The 22,560-nt window shown below is 39.3% G+C and overlaps 3 protein-coding genes across 4 annotated transcripts in view; 2 read left to right on the forward strand and 1 right to left on the reverse strand.

The window, feature by feature from the left end:
• Positions 1–4,801, forward strand: part of sema3fa (sema domain, immunoglobulin domain (Ig), short basic domain, secreted, (semaphorin) 3Fa) — a 47,038-nt gene extending 42,237 nt beyond the window's left edge. For both annotated transcript variants that reach the window (XM_063473863.1, XM_063473864.2), the window contains exons 12-19: positions 297–441; positions 534–756; positions 1,048–1,136; positions 1,272–1,313; positions 1,752–1,909; positions 2,104–2,165; positions 2,271–2,404; positions 2,502–4,801. In XM_063473863.1, the coding sequence (XP_063329933.1) occupies positions 297–441; positions 534–756; positions 1,048–1,136; positions 1,272–1,313; positions 1,752–1,909; positions 2,104–2,165; positions 2,271–2,404; positions 2,502–2,930 (1,282 nt within the window). In that variant the 3' untranslated portion in view covers positions 2,931–4,801. The remainder of the gene's footprint in view (positions 1–296; positions 442–533; positions 757–1,047; positions 1,137–1,271; positions 1,314–1,751; positions 1,910–2,103; positions 2,166–2,270; positions 2,405–2,501) is intronic.
• Positions 4,802–6,791: 1,990 nt separating this feature from the next.
• gnat1 (guanine nucleotide binding protein (G protein), alpha transducing activity polypeptide 1) lies at positions 6,792–10,565 on the forward strand. The gene is made up of 9 exons (XM_063473867.1): positions 6,792–7,059; positions 8,101–8,143; positions 8,233–8,374; positions 8,470–8,627; positions 8,728–8,856; positions 8,963–9,092; positions 9,183–9,336; positions 9,421–9,636; positions 9,739–10,565. Exons 1-8 carry the CDS (start codon positions 6,954–6,956, stop codon positions 9,609–9,611), a joined length of 1,053 nt encoding a protein of 350 aa, XP_063329937.1. The 5' UTR covers positions 6,792–6,953; the 3' UTR covers positions 9,612–9,636; positions 9,739–10,565.
• edem1 (ER degradation enhancer, mannosidase alpha-like 1) lies at positions 9,986–22,525 on the reverse strand. The gene is made up of 12 exons (XM_063473865.1): positions 21,777–22,525; positions 19,659–19,731; positions 18,884–18,987; positions 18,515–18,686; positions 18,182–18,365; positions 17,873–18,047; positions 17,340–17,460; positions 16,812–16,982; positions 16,648–16,721; positions 16,414–16,510; positions 14,382–14,567; positions 9,986–14,291 (listed from the first exon to the last, which is right to left on the reverse strand). The coding sequence occupies exons 1-12, from the start codon at positions 22,238–22,240 to the stop codon at positions 14,202–14,204; spliced, it is 1,911 nt and encodes a 636-aa protein (XP_063329935.1). The 5' UTR covers positions 22,241–22,525; the 3' UTR covers positions 9,986–14,201.
• Between the last annotated feature and the right edge of the window lie 35 nt (positions 22,526–22,560).

Consider the following 22,560-nt stretch of genomic DNA (forward strand, 5'->3'; position numbering starts at 1 on the left):
CACCCACCACACAGCGGCGAGAGCCTGTACTCTGGCGATTCTCTGCAGTATGTGGGTGTTTGTATGTCAGTGTGTCAGACAGCTTGACTCTACTTGAGTCAGTTTGAGTGTGTGTTTGTGCGTCATAATGTTTCAGTGTGTTCCTGTAAGTATGTGAGTACGTGGGAAGGAAGTAGATTCTACCAGCCACGGAGAGCTATCGCACTAATTATCCCAGGGAGTGAGAAAATCTGAATCCTCGAGCTGCTGTCTTTATGTGTTCACCTTTTTTTTCTTTTCCTCCTGCCCTCCTCCAGATCTGTGTTTAAAGGCTCGGCAGTGTGTGTGTACTCTATGGCTGACATCCGTATGGTCTTTAATGGGCCATTTGCCCACAAGGAAGGCCCTAACTATCAGTGGGTGCCATACACTGGGAAAATCCCCTACCCTCGACCTGGCACTGTGAGTTAAAACATATAATATATATGTTACTAGAACCATGAATAAGATAAACAAGTAAATTGCTCAACAGAAATTTTTTGATTTGTTACTAGTGTCCTGGAGGCACTTTTACCCCCAACCTGAAATCCACAAAGGATTACCCAGATGAGGTTATCAACTTCATGAGAAACCACCCCACTATGTACAACGCTGTATACCCAGTGCACAAGCGCCCCCTGGTGGTCAGAACCAACGTGGACTACGAGTTCACCACAATTGCCGTCGACCAAGTGACAGCTGCCGATGGGAGCTATGAGGTGCTATTCTTGGGCACAGGTAAGTGTTTTAAGAACAAAACTGGGCATTGTCTGATGATTGCACAGTAATCTTACACTCCTACCATTGCGCACTGTTAAATTCTGTGGCCTTGGCTTTAGCTGGGAGGTTTGCACACGCATGTTGAAACAATCTGTCTCTTAAATATTAATGAGTCATAGTGTGGCTTTCCAAAAACCAGTTCTCTGTTGCAGAAATTTTAGAATAACAATGAAGAAACCAAAGTCAAGGTATTAATAGCCAAATAAATCAACAGAGCTCAGCCAAAGTTACTTCTTCCCACTCTTTCAGATCGAGGTACAGTCCAGAAAGTGATTGTCCTGCCAAGAGATGACTTGCAGACCGAGGAGCTGGTGTTAGAGGAAGTGGAGGTGTTCAAGGTCAGTCTTGCAGCCTTAGTCACTTTGCTACTAATCCTCTTTTTGCCCTACTCTACATTTACATAACGTGTTTGTTATCTGTGATACAAAATAACAAATCCAGCATTTACATGTTTTTTAATTATGTCACTTCAGGTTCCCACTCCAATCACTACTATGAAGATTTCATCAAAAAGGGTAAGTTAGTGTAATTTGATTCGGACCAAATAGTTCAGCTAACAGCAGTCAGACAGAGAACACAGTCATCAAATTCAATATGAAAATATACAATCTAAGAAAAAAATGCATGATTAAATACAAAACATTGTAGTACACAACCAAGACCTGATATCCAACTATACATTTTGTGTAATTTGGTGCAGCTTATACTGAAAACAGACACATGACTCTAGGTTAGGTTAGAGTATAGCCTAACCCGGAGCCTTCTTATGTCAGTTTGAGGATGATGAAGAAACTCAACACAAGTAGCTTCAATCAATTATTCATTCTTTAAACATAAATCTATAATTCTTCCTTGAAACATTAGAGATGTCCAGAATTGTAAAATAAATGGCCTTTGCTCTAAAGTATGTTGCTGTTTTAATTTCTAATCTGTATTTATTTTTCTTTTAACAGCAACAGTTGTATGTCGGATCAGTCCTGGGTGTGACCCACTTGGCTCTCCATCGATGCGATGTGTACGGGGAGGTCTGTGCTGACTGCTGTCTCGCCAGAGACCCGTACTGTGCTTGGGATGGCAAATCCTGCTCCAGATATTCTGCCTCACAGAAGAGGTGAGGGTCAGGATTGTGTAGACAGGGGATACATAAGTGCAGCAGACATGGAAATTCTACTTAGGTGCAGCAACAAAGTATTTGCACTTCATTACTTCCCACCTCTGCAGTTGGAGTATTTATGCAGATTTCTTATTTTTCAAGTGTGTTTCAGTTAAATTTTATATCTGTGGCTGTTGATTTGACCCCTCTAGGCGGAGTCGTCGGCAAGATGTGAAGTATGGAAATCCTATCCGCCAGTGCAGAGGTTATAGCAGTGAGTGTCGCGTTGTACTAAGACTATAGAATACACCAGCATTTTTTCACTCCGGAGCTATCTCAAAAATAAAATTGCAACTGTACATCATGTGTTGTTTTGTAGCCAATAAGAACCCTCTGGAGACAGTTCAGTACGGGGTGGAAGGAAGCACTACATTCTTGGAGTGCCAGGCCAGGTCTCCTCATATGTCTCTCAAGTGGCATGTGCAGAAGGAAAACAGTGACCGGAGGAAAGAGGTGAATACAGCTCTTATATTAAACCTTCTATAATCTTTTTTTTTTTTTTTTTTTTTTTTTAAACTTAAAATCTTTACTGGCCTTCTGTTTGTCCCAGATTCGCTCAGAGGGTCGCATGCTGAAAACAGATCAAGGACTTCTGATCCGCTCTCTACAGTCCTCTGACGGCGGCATCTACCAGTGTACGTCCACAGAGAAAAACTTCAAGCACACTCTTGTGAAATTGCAACTGGTGGTCCTTTCTAGTCGCACAGTCAACAACATTTTGGTGGAGACAGGCAGCCCGGCTCTTCCTCCGCTTCAGTCCAGTGCCTGGACTCCAAGTGCCAGTCAGTATAAGGACCTGCTAACCATCCTCAGCCAACCAGAGATGGGGCTGATCAACCAGTACTGCCAGGATTACTGGCAACTGGGAGACAGCAGCTTCGGGAACAACAAAGGCAAAAGCCTGAAAGAGCTGAAAGAACAGAAGAAACCTCGTAACCGCCGGCATCATGAAGAGCAGACAACTCCAGCTGAGACATGAGAAGCTTGATGTACATCGTATTCAAACAACCCCCTGTCTACCTTTACACACAACCTCCTAAACATTGCAACCCTCCATTTAGGGGAATGACTCCAGTCAGATAGAAAAATCAAATTATCATCAAAGGCAAGACAGAAACTGCAGAAACACAACGCAACAGCATCAAACAGTTTCTATGTAACTGTCGGGGATCGGGGGGAGGGGGAAATACACAATATTTATTGTAGGTTGTAAAAAGTAATTATTTGTACCTATCTAGCAACCCTGTTTTTTGTGAATAGATCAATCTGTGCAAATATTGTGGTTATTATATTATTATTATTAGTGTTATTGTTTATTAAGATGTGTTATTTTGTTGAAAATATCTTTATGTTTGGTGTTTTTAAGAAACAGCGACACTAAACCCAGACATTGGGAGTATCCATACATGGACAAGAACTGATGGACATGTATTCAGAAACTGCTAAGTGAAGACCATGTTGGATCCTTTGACTGCTGGCAGTATTCAGTGTCTAAGCTGAAGAGGAGTCGGGATGTCCGCGAACGTCTCGTAACTCTCTGAACTTCTTCACCAGATCTATGTACTGTATATTGGACAGTTTGTTTGTTTTGTTTTTTTACTGCGAAGTACAAGCTGTTGACAGAAAAAACAATGAAAATGGCATTTCACAGGACATGCACGGATAATGGAAATGCCCAGAGACTACAGCTGTGACGTCACGGTCGTACAGTTATATGTGAATGAAGAGCCGTCTGTGGCAGGTAGAACGTCTTTCCTTTCACAATGTGGTCCAGTCGGGCCTCAAGTAGAGCTGTTACTCATCTTCTTCCAGAATCGGTTGCTGCCAAGTGTTTGTTTTGTTTATATGTGAATATCACATCTCAGTGTCGTATCCTTAACGTGATCTGTGTGATAAGCTGTTTTCTTTTGGGGGGGGGAGGGTCTTTTAATGACACAAAAGCTGATAACATAACATTGCCTTCTCTTTTCTCTCTTTGGGAAAAGATATTCCAGCAGGCAGCTATGTGTGAGTTTGTAACAGTTTGTGATTATAAAATGAACAAAGCACCTTCTGTTGTCGAATTGGTCATTTCAAAAATATTAAATACTTCCCCAATATCTGTGGCATTTTACAAAGTGTGTTCATATAAGGCAAAGCATTCAGTTTGTAGGCTTAACAATTTCTTTTTAGATCTCTTAATCCATTCCTGACATTTCTATGCTAAATATCAGTTCTCAACAGGGGGAATATGTAAAAATGTAATCAGTCTACAAAAACTGGGCTGATGTTCAGAGCTTTGGAGAGTAATGTTTCTGATTAGGGATGTGCTTAATGTATCAACTACTTACCAACCAATGTGTTTGCCAGTACAGTTCCACCACAGACGTCATATAAAAGCATGGAAGTGATTAAATTCTACAAGGTGTCACAAATACAAACACTAGCAAAGCTGATTGCCACCAAACCTGAAGAGAAGTCTTTCCCAAAATCTTTAGAAGGTGGCTTTTCATTGTGCATGACATGTACAGTGTATGTATGTGGTATTTGTCTAAAATTCTACATTGCCGTGGATGTCAGTGAATGTCTTTCTTGTTGTGGGAATATGGAAATGCTATGGATGTGGTCACACCTTTTTATGGTGGGAAAGGCTTGAAGGCAAGATTGTGATTTTTATTCTCTCTCTCTCTCTCTCTCTCTCTCTCTCTCTCTCTCTCTCTCTTCTCTTTTGCTCTCAAAAAAATCAGAAAAGCAAATGATTTGCAGACGTTGAGGTAAAGTTATGTATGCACAGTTGGTGTTATTGTAACGACTTGTAAAAAAATTATTACCTTTTCTTCCTTATCATTGTTGCTGACTAATAAATTAAAGCTCTATATTTTATAATAACACACGTTCTCTTCTGTTTGCCAATGTTGGTACATAGTACGATATGCTTCCTGCCATGCAGGCACTTCTTTCTTTGTAACAGCCTTATAACCATAGGTAAGTAAATACAGATGTGGTTGACACTGTTCTAAAAATATCTGGAACAAAACTATGCTGCTTACACTTCAATCATAGGCTTTCCCACCTACTCTGTTACTTTTCAAATGAGTGAAAGTTTTTACTTTAATAGCAGACCTGATTCTGCTGTAAAGATCTATTGGAGTGGAAATGGTAGTATGAAGAGCTAACCACGCAGTACAAATACTCAATGAAGTTGTAAAATTTGCAGATAAGTAGACCAACAGCAACATACTGAAAACTTCTGAAGACAGCCTAGTAATAGGCCTGAATGTTTGAGAGCTCAAACTATGATATTATATCAGGGACAGCACAGTCTGTTTGGATTTACATCTTTACTTTTCTAAATTCTTGAATCATCTGAATATTAATACATTAATTTTGTGTCACTTTACCTAAAATATTTCCACAATCTAAACAAGAGAGATAAAAGAACCAAGCTTGAAGCATGTTTGGGTTATACCATGTATCTTGCAACTAATCAAGATCATGTGTCTTTTGTTCTATTTGCAGTCTGAGTCCATATGCATGAATACAATGTCAGTCTCTTACTGCCCAAACAAAACAAAAGCTATATGGATAGCTTAACCACAGTGCCGGTAGCTATTTTCCTGAGAGAGGTAAAAGGCCCAGAAAAAAAAGTTAATAAGGCCTAAATGACCATGTTAACATGCCTAAATGCACTGGGTTAGTGCTCTGGGACTGACTGATAGATATTTCCATTAACACAATAGACAGGTGTACCTAATAACGTAGTGGTCAATGTATATCAATAATATTAATCATATTAATAAATAGGACTTTATTTAAGCGTAGTAGTTGATCGGGCATCTTATTCTTTTTATTAATCTTGTGCACTCCTTAGTCAATTAATATAAAAGTTTGGTAACTAGTATTTGTGGGTGGCAAATAAACCCAACGGAGTAAAAAGTACAAGATTTACTCTGAAATGCTGCAAACTCGAAGTGTAAAGTGGCTTAGAATGTAAAGAAGTGACTAACAAATTTCACTTACCGGTATACTAAAGTAGAGCTCCTGAGTAAATTATCTCATTGTGCTGATTTGCTACAGTGTATTCATTCACAGTGACTTTATCATTTTGAGCTCCTCAAAAGAGCACAGTAAGATTGCTTTATTGAATTTTTAAGGAAAATGTATTTCATCCGTAACACATCAGTGCACATGCTGTACATACAAGCATGCATAGACAACTGAACGTGAGAAGATTAGGATCCTTAACCAGCTTCAGATTGAGGTCAATGAGATCTGTCGGGTGAAACCCTAAAACCCTTCAGAACTCACCCTTCAGTCTGTAGTATGTAATAAGAAGTGTCAGTATTTCATATTTGGACCTGGAACAGCGTCTGGTTGTGTATTTCGTTGGCTAATTGATTAAATACAATTGTTTATTTGTTTGTCTGTTTAAAAACAAATTACAAAACCTTTATCTATCTTTAGTCCCTTAAAAGCACTAAGCACACAACATGCAAACATACACTCATTATCTTTCCAGATTTAATAATTTAACTTACTGCTAATGTGGAATGGATTTCGTTTGGTTAACCAAAATTGCACTTATATAAAACACCTAGCATCACAAATATTTAGCCTCACATGGTCCTGTTTGAAGGCACCTAAAAACAACACAGAGAGATAAGCACTTGAGCCGCTGTTCATCTTCCGCTGAGCACAGCAAAATCCCCATAAAGGTTAGATAGGTTAGATCCTACACTGATGTATGCCCGAGTCTTCCCCTGCACCTTTCGCTCTGCCCTAAAAGCACTCCTGTCCTTGTGCTCTATTGGTCACCACTGATCAGGTGGGTAGAGGATGCCCAAAATCCTTTCCTAAGTCAGGAAAATGCTCAAACATTCTCCAGTGTTTGCAGCACGCAGTTGACTCATCAGCTGCACAGTTGAAGGCTCCGGTCACATTGTTGACGAGCAGCTAGGACCTGCCTCCATTTTTCTTGGCACTTGGCCTTTGAGCAAAGGGGGCCCAAGCCGGGTAAAGTAGGATGGGAGCTGGAGCCAGCGCTGAGGAAAAACGCTCCAGGGAGCTGGAGAAGAAACTGAAGGAGGATGCCGACAAGGATGCAAGAACTGTCAAGCTGCTGCTGCTAGGTAAAGACAGGAGAGCTGGTAGAACCAAATGGCTAAGACGCATTAGTAGAAAACAACAATATCTGCTTATACATATCTAAGGGCCCATGGTGATGATAATTAGAGCACTTTTAATTCTAATTAAAGTATAGGAGAGACATTGTATTGCACAGAAGTTCTGTCTGTAGCATGTTCTGTTCGCAAACTTGAGTTTGCAAAGAAAAAACATACAAAACTCCCTTTTTTCTTGATGCAATTTTTTTTCATATACTTGATGTCAAATAATCATACAAATAAAGTAGAAGTACTGCTATGGATAGATCTTATTTACCCCAAAACCCTTAAAAACTTACCAATTGCCTAATTTTAAAAAACCTTAAGTGTGTTGATAAGAAGTTACCTGTCTGTGTCATGTAAAGGCTTAATCACCTGTGTCCCTAAATTGCTAAGACACCTTGATAATCACTCAAGCCGATCCTCTGTTAATCCTGAAACAACAGGTCCTTCAGCACAAAGGGCTTAACCGTGAAGGACACAGATACCATACCACAAAACCCAAACACAGCCTGTGGCTGTAGCCCTCAAATATATTTTAAATACACTTTAGGCAATGTGTCAATAAATCAATGAGAAATGTGCTTGTAAAAAGTCATGTTTGTGAAGATTTACAGTTTTAGATTGATCAGTAGCTTAACCAGTAATCTTATACACCACACTGTGTTTTGCTGTATAAAGAAATACTGAATTTTTAAGGAAAGTCATTCAGTATTACAGTCAGGTATATTTATCTGACAAATGGTCATGGATATTGCGTCATTTATAGCTTTTTTGAGTCCTCTAGTAAAGTAGGTCAGGGATAAGAAAAGATTAGACCTGAAGTAAGAAGTCCCTTTATCTGATAAAAACCATAAGGTCTTCTGTAATTAACTCAAAAACACAAAATTAGCACAAAAATAAGGTCAAAATTACCCACTTATCTTTCCCTAGAACCTTAAACATGATTCAAGCATTTTTATAAATATGTCATTCAAACAATTCAGTTCTTGTTCTTCTTCCATATAGGTGCTGGAGAATCAGGCAAAAGCACTATTGTCAAACAGATGAAGTAAGCTGACTTTGCATCTGAGCAATGCTGACCTTCTTTTAGAGTTGACTGTAAATTGCATTTTTTTAATGCTACATTTTTCTCACCAGAATTATCCACAAAGATGGTTACTCACTTGAAGAATGCTTGGAGTTCATTACCATCATCTACAGCAACACCCTGCAGTCCATCATGGCCATTGTGAAGGCCATGAACACACTCAATATCAACTACGGGCACTCTGATCAGCAGGTAACCACTGCTGACACTCATTTCCACATACATATGAAGCTAAACAGATTTCGTGGTCCTTATAGCTCACTAAACACACACATGCCTCCGTGCAGGATGATGCCAGGAAACTCATGCATCTTGCAGACACCATTGAGGAAGGCACCATGCCTAAAGAAATGTCAGATATCATTCTGCGTCTGTGGAAAGATTCTGGCATACAGGCATGCTTTGACAGAGCTTCAGAGTACCAACTCAACGACTCTGCTGGATAGTAAGATATCACATTTACTCAGGTTTAACATTGCTACATTATTCTAATCTCTTGTATCAGGATGTGTCATTGATTGATTCTCTTCTCCTTCCCCTGGCAGCTATCTGAATGACTTGGAGCGACTGATCCAACCAGGCTACGTGCCCACTGAGCAGGATGTGCTGCGATCAAGAGTGAAGACCACTGGTATCATCGAAACTCAGTTTTCTTTCAAAGATCTCAATTTCAGGTGAGCCTGAGCCATGTTTATCAAGAGAATAAGACAAACAAATCAGCCGCTGGGCTTCCTGTGTGCACGGTGACAAACAAGGCAACATGCTCCTGTTCTCGTGCAGAATGTTTGATGTGGGTGGTCAGAGGTCAGAGAGGAAGAAGTGGATCCATTGTTTCGAAGGCGTGACTTGTATCATCTTCATTGCTGCTTTGAGCGCCTATGACATGGTCCTGGTGGAGGATGATGAAGTGGTATGACAAGTTAAAATATATACTTGATATTCTTTTATTAGGGTCCATGTTTTTGGAAAGTCTCTTCACTGGGATTTTTTTTTCTCGCAGAATCGCATGCACGAGAGTCTGCACTTATTTAACAGTATCTGCAACCACCGCTACTTCGCCACCACCTCCATCGTACTCTTCCTCAACAAGAAAGATGTGTTCCTTGAGAAGATCAAGAAAGCACATCTCAGCATGTGTTTCCCTGAATATGATGGTGAGATAATCATTTCAAATACATATTTAAGATAGTGGCAAGCTAAGTAAAAGCAAAACTTTATAATTACACTGTCTCACCCAGGCCCCAATACCTATGAGGATGCTGGTAACTATATCAAGGTGCAGTTCTTGGACCTGAACCTGCGCAGGGACGTCAAAGAAATCTACTCTCACATGACCTGCGCTACTGACACAGAGAACGTCAAGTTTGTGTTCGATGCCGTAACCGACATCATCATCAAAGAAAACCTGAAGGATTGCGGTCTCTTCTAAAAAACACGCAGAAAACCAGATGAAGGTGAGCAAGGTAGAAAAATTATTTTAAAGATAATTAAGATGAACTGTTGTCATCGGTCACTATGGTTCACTACTGTTTATTTATTTATTTATTTTTTTACAGGGTGCTGGTGCAGCCCTATCACATTTCACAGATCCTTTTCTCAATTCAAACTGAGGCCTGAAGATGAAAACTGTCCCTGCAAGCGGCCATCCTCAAATCAGCGAATGCAAAAAATAAAAATCTATTTCTTGTGTTCAAAATTAAGTTCTAGCTTTGACAAAGAACTTCTTTTGAGATAGCTCCAAATTCAGAAACTTCTGTGCAGATTTCAGATGAGTTGAATTTTAGTTCATCTAAATTTTCTCTCAAGTCTCTTGAACTGCTCTTTGGGGGGGGGGGGGCATGCAGTGTGTAGTTAAAACATCAGCTTCTGTCAGCAAACAGTGATTTTTTTTTTCTCATGTAATGTGAAAACATTTCCGGCTAATGCATTGTCTCTGTGTTACAGTAAGTGATCAGTGTACGGCTAAAAGGGCAAAGAAGATGACCTAACCACCTGCATATGCACTTCAGCCTCTGTTAGATATTTTAACAGAACCTTTCACTAGAAACGGCTTATATGTACAAACACACTACAGCAGTTTGTAACATAACTCGAGCATGTCACAAATTGAACCTGTGACATGCTCGAGTCACATGAAAGTGTTAGGAAATCTAACTCTTTACAATAGTTGAAAATGGCCAGTGTATATAATTAAGCAGATTTCTGTTGGACAGTTAATTAAGTATGGCGACAGCATGTTGATATGTAACAATGTCGAGGGATAGATTTGTCAAAGATTTGTTTAAGTTAATTAAAACTCTGGGCCTTTGAGCCAACAATTCTGTACAGAAACCACTAATTGTACTCCTTGATCAAACTTATTAAAGCTTCTGTAGAAAACTCAGTACTTCTCAGTCTTTCACAAATTAAAAGCAACTCTGCAGTGTTGTGTTTAGAATCTCACATTTATTATTTTCACTGAATATTTCCCTTAAATAATTGAAGCGTGTCATTTTTACAAGTGACCACCTTTAGTTTTTCATAAACGTTCAAAGAACAGCTCTGCGTTGAAGATTCTTTGCCTCCCTGTAGAGACTCAAGACGAATGTATAACACAAGACTTGGATTGTTAAATATTTTAAAGGGGTTTTATTTAAAAAAAAATACTGTAACTATTTAGTAGTTAAATTTTTTTATACGTAGATTTTCAGAAGCTCAAAATAGAATAATTGACTGACAACTCCATGTCCAAATGAAGCTTGTTGCTTTGTCAAATTAAGCAGAGAGAACTGAACTTGAGTCCAGGGGTTGAACTTGCATTTCATATATTTTCAGTGGAAATCTCAAAATTAGGACCAAAGGGATCAAATGTAAGTCAAGAAGGTCATCATTAGGCCGAAAATACAAAATAAATGTCGAAAAAAACGTTTCAAGTCAAAAATCTACTATCTTCATCAGCAGAAAAAAGCTCTAAAATGTATCAGAAAACAATTAAAAGTCAAAAAATTTCAGCCATCGCCTCTGCTCGAGAACTCAAAAACAGATAGACAAGATTAGACATTGCCTGAAAACATCTTACAGAGCCTGCACAGACGAAAGGTCATAATTTGAAGCTCACCACATGATGAGTCAAACACGGTGGAGGCAATACTATGGTATATGCATGTCTGCCAGTGGAATTGGGATCAGACAGTGCTTCACAGTGCAAATAGGTACTGACCCAAAGCATACTGCAGAAGCAAGACAAGAATTTCCCAATGCAAAGAAATGAAATATTCTTGAATGGCCAGGTCAGTCACCCGATCTCAACCAAATGCGGTATTTTTCTCAGTTACTGAAGGCCAAACTGAAGGTAGAAAGTCCAGCAAATAAGCTGCAACTGAAGAAGAACTCCGTGGGTTCTAGCCATTGCCTGGAAAAAATGTTACTTAAAATTCATCCTTGTTTAAGCAATAAAAATTGTTTTCGTTCCAAAGTAGTTAATGCTATATTTTGGTCTATATCTTTTGACCCTACTCAGTCTGATGTACTCAAAAGAGGACATCTGGGGCTTTCCATTGATATCTCGTGTGTTTGGGTGGCCTTTTCTAGCTCCAAAGAGGAAGGAAATCCCCCCAAAAAGTTCAATGGGAAGATTCCTTTTTCCTCGATTCTCAAGTGTTTAGAGAGGCAAAAAGAAAAAAAGTGCCATCATCTTGGGTCTGTAAGATGACATTGATCGTCTCTTCTGCTCTAACGGGGCAACTAATCAGCAGAAAGTTAGTCTAAAGAATGGGAGAAGGGAGCTAAAAGAGCTGGTTTCAGAAAGGAGGAACTGAGGGCCTGAACCAAAGCCATTTGATCAATATTATTTCAAACTGTGAAAAATTCAAAGTAACTCTATTAGAGTTAATTAATAAAAATAAGGAGCTGGAAATGAGACTAATAGATCCCCTTTAATGTATAAGAGCCACAAACGGACTAAACAGACTGTTTTCATTTTGATTAAACAAATTATGTGCTGAGCTTCAGTGTACTTGAGAATGTATGTATTTTTCCTTGGAAAGAGCAAAGGAAACAGTTTCCCTCTGCACACTTAGGATAATTGCTCTAATAAACAGTACAGTGGCCTCTTTTAGCAAATTTATGAATGTTCTCTCAAGCTAATTTTTAGATGATTTAATAAAAGGCATATTTCCAAACTCTCTGAATAAACATGCAAAAGCTCTACAATTGATAGTTCTGAGCAACAAGTTTGTGACATAGCTGTGATTAGCATTCTGTGCTGTCCAGACTATCAGGTGGCATCAATCATTTCATTTAACTCCTTGGAAGAAAATAAATGTGTACATTTCCTGCAACTATTACTTTGAAGCGATTGGGGTAATTTCCTTTAGAGAACTTAAATATCACTGATATAACACAGCACATTATCAAAGAAGATGGATAGCCATCTCCTACAGTTAATATACAGTCAGGATGTTTGGCAAAAGTGGAAGAAAAAAAAAATACTAAATCTGTACACGAATAAAACATCACAGCTAATTAAAAAAAACCCAACATCCTCTGTTTATATTTGTGGAAGAAAATCAGTTTTCACAGTACAACTGTACTTCAGTGGAGCCACTCTGTGACCTCGGGCAAGCAATTTGTAACATTTGCAAGAAAACCAGCACCATCTCGAGATATTGTAGGCAACGTTTCAAAAAGTTTTATTTCTTATGAAAGCATTCATTGATTATGTGTTTATTTTAAACCCTGAGTTCTCACCACGTGGTAATCATCCTGATAACAGAAATTAAATTGCAGGAAAGTCTGTATACTGACCGTGTCTGAGAGAAAACGGATGAAAAATCAATTTGCACTTCTTGAAAATTAACTATCATTGGGAAAAAAACAATACATTTTATGGCTTGTTTTTTGACATCTAAAAAAAAAAAAAAAAAAAAAAAAAAAAAAAAAAAAAGAGCGTCATGTCATAATCAGTGTAAAACTGTACATACACATGGAATGACTCTTTTTGCAAAACATCACAGTGGCCTTTTTTTCAGCCATGTTATTCACAACATTATCATATGCATTGCACAGCATCCAGAGAAACGAAGACAAATTGAAGGCACTTTAAAGAGCCGTCATTAATCTCCCGCTCATACAGTTGTGGCACTGCTCTGTTCTTTGTAAGACATTGAGTAGCTAGAAGCCTGAGAGATCAATGTTTAGCTCAATACTAATCAGAAATTAATTAACAGCTAACAAGCAGGAGGCAGTTTACCTTTATGTTGTCTGTAACTCCCTGGATACTGAGGTTTGATGTGATGTGCAAAACACAACTAAGACAGAAGACAGTTTAAAATCCGTGCAATATGGCTAGTGCGGTTTAAGAAAAAAAATATTCATAGTGGCAATAGTTTAGACTCTTTTGCAAACCAGCCTCAGGTGTACAAAAAGAACGACATTCCTATGAGCACGATCTAACGCAGCCTCTGGATTTAACAGTTCATACCTGTTATTATCATCTGTTAATATACAGCCCTTATGTAGAAGCACTGATCTAGTGTGAATCACCTGCAAGGAGGCACCATATCTTCATGTTTAGAGAGACTTTTTGTTAAGTTGAGTGTTTTTATAGGCTATGCATTTTCATGTGTGGCTAGATGGCACTGTTCCCATTAACACAGCATTCTGATTCCCAGCTCAGCTGAAGATTCAAATGTGCATACACAAACATAATCACACACACATTCATACCTGAACAGACATTTTTTTTTGTTCCATAAGAACACACAGTTATTCACCACTTTCTCAATGATTTGCCTGCCAAAATGCAACGAAGGATGAATCCTCATCTTCCCACAGAAAAGGTCTGGCAACATTTTCATCCACCAAAACAGAAAAAAAAAAGCTCAAACTTAATTTAATCAAATTGCTTTCTCAGGATTACTTTAGTGTGAGTTTCCCGAGCAGCAGAACAGACAGGAAGAGGATTTTAACCAACAAGTGGTCAGTTCATCTGTGCAATGAAGGCCTGCTCCTGCCAATGTCATTACATCCATCCCATCACTCAAAAAAGTCCCACCATGTGATCTATTTGCCTCATGTAGATGCTCTTTAATGGGAGAGTGTACCGTCGCTCCTCTGGGATCCTGTTACACTGCAGAGAGTTTAAAAAAGAAAACAATTACTGTTGAAATATTTGTAATGTGAGAACAGTGACCTAGATTCGACAGGAAGATGGCCTTACATTGCTGATGTTTCTTGGAGCAGGCTGGTTGACTGGCTCTCTTTCTGCCAGTGCTCCCTCCTCACATGGAAAGTCATCATTCCATTGTTTCTCCCTGAAGCGTTTGTCTATAGGCACAACATGACCCTCGGTTGTGAAGATGTACTTGTTATCGGATTTGTGAAGTGGGTTGTCGTCATCAAACAGCTGCAATGCATAGGAGAGGTTTTTATTTACACAGTATGAAGACAGGTAGGACATCAGTGAGCCTGAATTCTACTCTACTAACACCTGGCTCATACCTCATGGAAACCTCAATGGTTTTGGCCCCCACAGTTAATATGTCCATTCAATACTTACCCGTTTAAACAGCATAACAAAGATGATGCTGTAACTGGGCATGGTCATTTTGGGCAACATGTGGGTCCCAGCTGCCTGCAAGTCCACATCTCAGCTAATTCAAGTCAGTGAACTGGACGTCAGTGACATTTTTTCTTGGTGCCATCTGGAGCATTTTAAATTTTCTTTGTATCACAAAAAGAAAAAAGATGCGGCTCACAGAGGAGTTTATACTCCAGTTCTAGTAAGTACAATGATAGTATTTCAAACCTTCTGCTTACAAGGAGCAGCGAGGGCGAATGGAGCTAAAATAACCTTTTTAAGACAGATGATAAAGACATACCTTGACTGTCTACTGCTGTCATATCATGTTATCATATCCATTTGAGACATTGCTCTATATCTGAGAAGGCAGATTTAATTTGTGATTTCCACATGTCCAGACCATCTAACCCTTGCCTCTCTAACTTTGTCTAAAATGCTGTTCCCCACACAACCCTCCCCATTCATCCAGGCTTGGAACGGAACTGTGAGAACACTGGCTTAGAAAATCAATCTTTTAGCCACGTAGGACAGTAAATCACTGCATGTGGTCATGGTATGTGAAAGCAAGACAGTTTGACAAAGAGGATTTGAAATGCTGAGACAAACTGATCATTAAGTGGAATATGAGGCCAGGGCAGGGCAGGCAGGCAGGCAGTACACCTTAGAATCAGGAGAACGTACACACACAGCCTCAGGGGGCCACAAGCTACAGGTGATTTAGACTTCTCGTTACATTTTGAAGAGTCTATGACATAAACTACACAAGTAGCTGACACTGTTGCCAGCATTCATGATTGTGTGTGTGTTATACATTAATGACCTTGTGGTTGTGTCCTGGAGTTTTATATGCACTGCCAGCCACAATAGAGACAAGTAAAATCCTGCAACTTTTTCCCTTCTGCGTTCTTACTCTTTGTTGTGGTCAGTGGGTTTTTGTTTTTTTGTGTGTGTCATTTTGGGTGCAAACATACTTGCCCCTTAAGTTTTTCCACTTATTTGTACATTCTCAATAGGTTCAGCAATGTCCCTCCAGGAATTTGCAGACATCTTTAAGTATTTATATATTGAGGCGATTGTTATTATTCTCTCAATGATAAATTCAACTGTGGTAAAATAGTAGTTGAAACTCTGTGAAGGAATCGACTGTATTGAAAAAGTCAATCACAATACTTGCACAATGTGTCAACATGACATGTAAGTTACATTTCTAGGTACGTGCACATTAGGTCACGTAACAGGGTTTAAGAGGGATTTGCGGCTATGATGTACCTATGGTGTGGATTCAGTGCAGAAATCTAAAGCAACTGGTAGTGTACTCCCACTGCCAGTCCCAAGCCAGGAAAAGGGCTGCATCAGGAAGGGCATCCGGTATTAAACCTGTGCCAAATCAAACATGCGGCTCCACCCTGTGTAGCGCCCTCTGGGGAAATAAGGGAGCAACCAAAAGTACCACACACGTCCTTAGAAAATTAATGATCAAAATTATAAACTCGAGGGTTCAAAGCAAGAGTTCACAAACCAGTGGTTGATGTCGCAATTTGTAGAAGATGATATTTGATCTCTTGCAATAACTTGGATAAAGATCTATCTCAACTATATACTGCGCTCATATAATTTTATAGCCATATAAGACATAGCTTTCTCTCTGAATGGTCAAGCTGCAGCTTACCAGATAAAGATATTTGCATGTCTCGCTGAGGAAAAAGCTCTCCATGCGATCCTCTTTGGATTTATCCACAACGTGATGGAGAGTGGCATACCCACATCTGCAAAGAACACATCTCAGCTCAGCCAAAAGCAAACAAGGAAGAGCTTTAACAAGCTCAAAAAGATTAAACAATGTATTTTTTTATTATTAATATTTCTTGGACAAAAGCATCTACAACTTTAAACTTAATCTCACCTGACTTTGGCATTTTTCTCAAGGCTCTGTAGAATATCCATTCCAACATGCAGATAGAAAGGATTTTTGGTTGCCTGCAGAAGTTAAAAAAGAAAACTTGTTTGAGATGTAACAGTCACTGACAGCAGCACCAAACGCTGTGGAACAAAGACCATGACTGTTACCTGGTACAGCAGGTAAGTAGACTCTACTAGTTCTGGTCTTAAAGGGTAGAAAAGCACATCAGGAGCCTGCAGCTGCCAGTTGTATCTCTCTGGCAGAGCTCCAAAGCGCTTCCAGATGGCATAGTAGAAGGCATGCAGGCAAATGGCATCATCTACATCGCCATTCAGCACCTATGAGGCACAAGTAGAGCTTTAATTTAGATGTGTATGTGTAGTATTATGTGTAGTTATTTGTGAGTCTTTACTAGGATAACATGACAATGCAGTTTAAAAATAATCTTGTTTTAATGTCATAACAAGTATTACTGACTCAGAGAGGATTAGTTGCCAGGCAGGTTGCAAAGTGCCCTCTGGTGGACAAACCATGCAACATCAACACTCATAACATGGTTAAAGACCATTTTTTAAAACATTTTTAATTTTCATTTAAGAACTGTTTTACACGCCAATACAAATAGATCAGGAAACAGACAATATAGGCCGATACCTCGGTGAGGTTCTACTCACAACCGCCACTATAATCCTCACCTGAAGGCCAGGAAAGAAAGCCTGAAGTGAGTCAATCCAGGTGTTCATTATCTCACCACTGAACATGTTCACATTAACATAGAGAGGTGGGTCACCTTCTCCTTCATTGCACGACTCTCTCCTGGAAAAAACACAGAAATAATATGTAATACTACTCCCTATGCCTCTAAATAAAATCACAGTGAAATTGTTAGATATACGCTGCAAAGAGATTTTAATCATAAAGACAAAAACACAACTTCAGATCCTTAACAGGTGTTTATCGGTGTTTACTGATGAGGAATAAAGGGCTGATGTGTATCTCTGTTAAGTCTCATGACAGCTTTAAGTTTCTGAATCTAGTTTTCCTTCCTTCCTGAAGTTTCCTTTAGTAAGAAACTAAAACCAAAAACCATCAGCAGTTTTATTTCCTCTTTGCTTGTTTAATCCGACAGTGACTGATTTACATAGCTGTGATTCATTTCACATTTCATTTGCAACCCAGTGAAGCTGTGCAATGCTGCTGTGTCACATTTCTTTAGTGCTGAACTCACCCTCGTCTCATGTGATTCTGGATGCTTTCATAAGCAGCTGTAAACATACGGTAGTCCTCTTTTTCTCCAAAGAGGATGTATGACTTAAGCAAGTACTCATAGAAGGAGTCCATACCAGCTCCAAGACCACTCTGCTTGCCAACCCACTGGCCTGTTTGAATATTAACTACATTGCCTAAAAAGAGAAATTTAAGTTTATATTCACATCGTGTGGCCATATAATTTCAGCAAATAAACAGAAAAAGAATGAAAAAACAAAAAGAAAGTTGCCAGGGGAAGTCTTTACGCTGTACTAAACATCATACATACCCAAAAGACCGGTTTCGTTGCTCCTCAGGTTCCACAGGGCTTTAACAGCTCGTCTAGCTACCCACTCAAATGTCGAATCCCCAATTAAGCGGCTCAAAATTCCAAACTCCACCAGCAAGGACCCGGCTCCTGCAGTGCAGGTCTCATTCACACTGTCAGGGGGAACTCCGTTCTTCAGGTTCACCTGTGATAAAGATACAAACAAATCAAGTCTAGTGCATTTACAGTTTGACCAATGACAATTTCTGCTCACATGATAACTACAGTGTGTGCTGCAAAGCGAGATCGAAATAATATATACCTCTAATTTGTGGTCACAACAGTCTCACTCACCCTGGGGTAGGGAATGCCTGTGCTGGTGTTCTCAAAGGCTGGCAGCAAACGCACAGCCAAGTCATGAGCCAAATGTAGCAGCTCATTATCGTAACCTTCAAAGCCCACATTGCCAAAAGGATGTTTTGGGTCAGTCAGCAGAATGTGTGCTGAAATAAGGCTTCCCAAGATCCTTCAGTTTAAAAAAAAAAAAAAGAAGAAAGAAATATAACACCGGAGTTCTACACATAACCAGATATTTAAAAGCTTATCGAAAGCAGTTATCATAATAAGGGTTACATGAGTCATCATATCAAATGTTTTGCTTTAAAAATGTGTACACTGACATATTTTGATTCCTACAGACTCTGAAAATAGTGACATATGTACCTGATGTTTGCCTCAAAAACTTGCACAGTTGAGTCCTTGTCAAAAGATACAGTATCTATAACCAGTTTGACGGCTCTTTGAAACTCTGACACGTTGCCAAGCACCTGGTGAGAAAAACCACATACTGTATAACCACAGTAAATCAACAATCAGCTGTCAGTTTTAAGACTGACACGGTAACACTTGCACCTGGCTTCATGCAGGGGAACTTATAAGCTTGGCAGAAAACCCACAACTTACAGAGGAAGTGCTAACAACGTTGTTCTGAATGTAGTGCAGAGCAGAGAAACTCATATATTTACTTTGAATTATGCTACTGATTGGAAACAATACAACGACAGCGCCTTGGATTAAACCAGAAGCTCCCAGTATGAGAGACTGGAGAAATTGGCTAAAGACTGTATTTGTTATGGGAAGAAGAAGAAAAAAAAATCACTGCAAGACTAAATAATTGTTTTGCATTAATGATAGAATGGTCTTTAAATTATATAAATGGGAAGTGACAGCAGTTTTAATTTAAAAAAAAAAAAGAGATTTAATTGATGTTTAAAACAAAGAAATGCCAAAACTGGAATTGGAGGCTGATTTAAGGAAAGTATTTAGGTAAAGATATATGAACATCTTCACTTTATTCATGTTTGATCTGGTATTATGTCTAAAATATAAAACTAAGCCAAAAAAAAACAAGGAAACGGAAAACTCACAACCCACAGAGGAAGTACCAGTCACCATTGCTTTAATGCAGTGCAAGCAGGGCAGTAAATAAACAACCTACCAACAGAGTGTCCAAGGTGTCAATGAGAGTAAGGGAATAGTTCCCCAAGACATCATTTATGTTGATATTTGATCTGAAATGAAAAAGAGTGAAACAGACTGTGGTTTCACACACAAGTGGGAGACATACATTATACTGATCTCAAAACATAAAGCGTACTTTAAATCCAACAACAAAGTGATATTCACAGTTTTATCACTGCATATGAGAATAAGTCTTCCCATTAAGTAAGGATTTTTCTTCCGATTTGACAACATAAACAGTGTAGGACTGATAAGAGGGTATTAAAACATGAATACTTATTTATCAGTGCAGCTCACAACAGGGCAACTCACAATTATTAATTATAAAATTATTTGCAGATTATCATTGATCATTTTGGTGTCATGAAAAGGAACTAGCCATTAAAAATTATAAAATCCCTTCTTGTCTTAGAAAACACTTGAGAAGAGAAAGTCCCCCCCACACACACAAAAAAAATTTCTCTTAATGTTAGTGATATATCTCAAAACTTTTTCTGATACAACTGACAGATTGAGGAAATCTATTCTGCCTTGAACCATAAAGCTCTTGAACGCATCACAGAAGAGGAAAGGACCAAGAGATGCTGACTTATCAGCATAATTTTCTGCATCAGATAGTGTTGATATTGGCTATATCAGTGCTATGCACAGACACATTTACACTTTTTGTCCAGTTTTCTGACAGTTTTCTTTACAGTGGTAATAATTCTTGCATTGTGAATGCATCCTGTAATGTTTTTGTATGGGGATCACCCTTTGCACTACCTACACTTTAGCATACCACACATCATACTAGTTGCATATCTTACAACAGGGACAGCTCTCATAGTGAGGTACCATCTATTCGCTTTTGTTTTTTTGCACAACCTTTGGTTACTCTGTTATAATATTCCTCTAGTTTCCCTATTCAAATCTGTATTTGGTGGCTTTTGTGTTTAATGCTCTGTCATTTGCAAGCTACTAGATGTCAAAATTTCCTTTGGGAACAATGAAGTATCTGCGTATCTAGTTGTAGTTCTGCGTGTAGTTCCAGCTGAAGGGAAAACCTGTTACAGTTTGAAAAGCATTGTTTCTTTTAAAGGGACTGAAGGGAAAGCTGATGGATAGCACTGCTGACTCAGCAGTGGCAGATATTATCACAACTGCATGGATCAGTAAGTAAGTAAAGTGCTAAAAATGGGCTGCCTGCAGGGAAAAACTTTTCCACATAATAAAACATCTACAATGAATCCTATATCAAGCGAAAATGGCAAAAACCTTGCATTTTAAAAATGCCAACAGTTGAGCTCCCTCGTGTCACACATGCTTGCCTAGCTTTATTTAAAGAAGAGGTGTTGCCAAACTGTGCTGATCTTACTTCTGTGCCAAAAAGATTTTTTCAGTTTGACCATTTATGTTTTATCATTGTACCATTTTTAATTAAACAATGTTTAAATGATTTGGAAAACTATAGCAGGCTTTGGAGCTTTTTGCTCAGTATCAGACTCAGTTTTGGGGAAACAAGACTGTAGACTAAATCTCTCCAGGATCTAGAGGCTTTGTCAGAAAACAAACAAGTATACGTCACCCAACCTTGGAAATAACACTTACTGATTAATTCAAGACAAACATGATAGTAAAATAGTTGTTTCACTCTGTTTTTCTTAAACTATACATTTGGTTTAGATCATTTGATTTCATAATTTTGAATAAGTTATAAAGAAAAACAGGCTATACTTCACAGAAACCCACAGGATCCCTGTCAAGACTCTTTAAGCTTGGAAAGTACAAGACTGTTCAGTGGGAGTCATCTGACCTAGGCTGGCATTGCCACAAAATTATAAGAATTATGTAAACGCTTTCTATTTAGAGAAAACATGGTTTGAACTCTCCTCCGGTTCACATTTGTAAACCCTGACCTGTTCTTGAGTGATTACCGGTGGGCAGCACAGAGAGCAGCGACATTTTACTACAAGCTAATTTGATTACAACTGCATGCAAACTGCAACGTGCAGTTAAGACAGTTAAGATAACTGAGCGCCTGGAAGCGTGAACTGCATTTCACAGTAGCAGGTCCAGTCAGTTCAGGTAATCGGGGCAGCAGTGAATGACTCACGGGTTTTGCACGTCTGGACCCCTCCCTTCACAGTCAATTGGATTCAGCTCGTCCTCGGGAAAGGCATATTTCATATAATTGTCATATCCGAAGTAGAACATTTCTTTGGCCATGTCTTTCATTTTGGCCTTTAGTGTGTCCGGGAAAGAGCTGTATCTCCGCACGTACTCGTCCTTGTTGCCATCGAAGAAGCTCAGGTATGACCTCTTTGGGGACTCCTCTCCCGCCGACGCACAGGTGGTCACCGTCTCTTCATATCTGGGGCCGTGTATTCGTTCAGACCAGGAGTTATCTCTCGGTTCGGTCTCCTTTTCCTCCCTGAACAGCAAGTCCAGTTTGTGCAAATTGAAACCCAGATGGAAGTTGAACCCCCAGCTAGGTCCCAGTCCGAAAGCTAGCCACAGCATGCAGCTGAGAGACAGTCTCAATACGACAAGACCAACAAGTATTGACCTCCATTGCATCTTTGCCCCGCGTCGGTCTTGAAACGCATAGTTTAAGTCCACATACCTCTGAGGGATGACCGACTGTCAACCCCGCTGTTTGTCCGGCTGAACTACAGGCGAGAAGGGGTTGTGGAAGTGAGTCCGCCTCGCATTTCCTGTCAACAAACCAGCTCCTCCCACATCCTGATAGGTGATTGGTGTCGTGTCGGCGGGTTCTACTAGTGATTGGTCATAGAGATGTCAATCTCGACGGTGCGTTTCGTGGCATTCCAGATTTGTGCGCCAATAAGAAAGAGCCACAAGAGTGAAACATTTAGTTTTCAAACCGAGAAATTATT

The sequence above is a fragment of the Pelmatolapia mariae genome, linkage group LG5 (assembly GCF_036321145.2).
Source record: "Pelmatolapia mariae isolate MD_Pm_ZW linkage group LG5, Pm_UMD_F_2, whole genome shotgun sequence".
NCBI classification, from domain to species: Eukaryota; Metazoa; Chordata; class Actinopteri; order Cichliformes; family Cichlidae; genus Pelmatolapia; species Pelmatolapia mariae.

Excerpts from the sequence above, each read along its gene's own strand:
- gnat1 (XM_063473867.1), top strand. The coding sequence starts at position 6,954 with ATGGGAGCTGGAGCCAGCGCTGAGGAAAAACGCTCCAGGGAGCTGGAG. Across the intron at positions 8,375-8,469 it reads ACGGGCACTCTGATCAGCAG|GATGATGCCAGGAAACTCAT; the intron begins GTAACCACTGCT and ends GCCTCCGTGCAG. Across the intron at positions 8,857-8,962 it reads TTCAAAGATCTCAATTTCAG|AATGTTTGATGTGGGTGGTC; the intron begins GTGAGCCTGAGC and ends GTTCTCGTGCAG.
- edem1 (XM_063473865.1), bottom strand. The coding sequence starts at position 22,240 with ATGCAATGGAGGTCAATACTTGTTGGTCTTGTCGTATTGAGACTGTCT. Across the intron at positions 18,366-18,514 it reads CAGGCATTCCCTACCCCAGG|GTGAACCTGAAGAACGGAGT; the intron begins GTGAGTGAGACT and ends TCTTTATCACAG. Across the intron at positions 16,983-17,339 it reads CTTTCTTTCCTGGCCTTCAG|GTGCTGAATGGCGATGTAGA; the intron begins GTGAGGATTATA and ends TGTGCCTCATAG.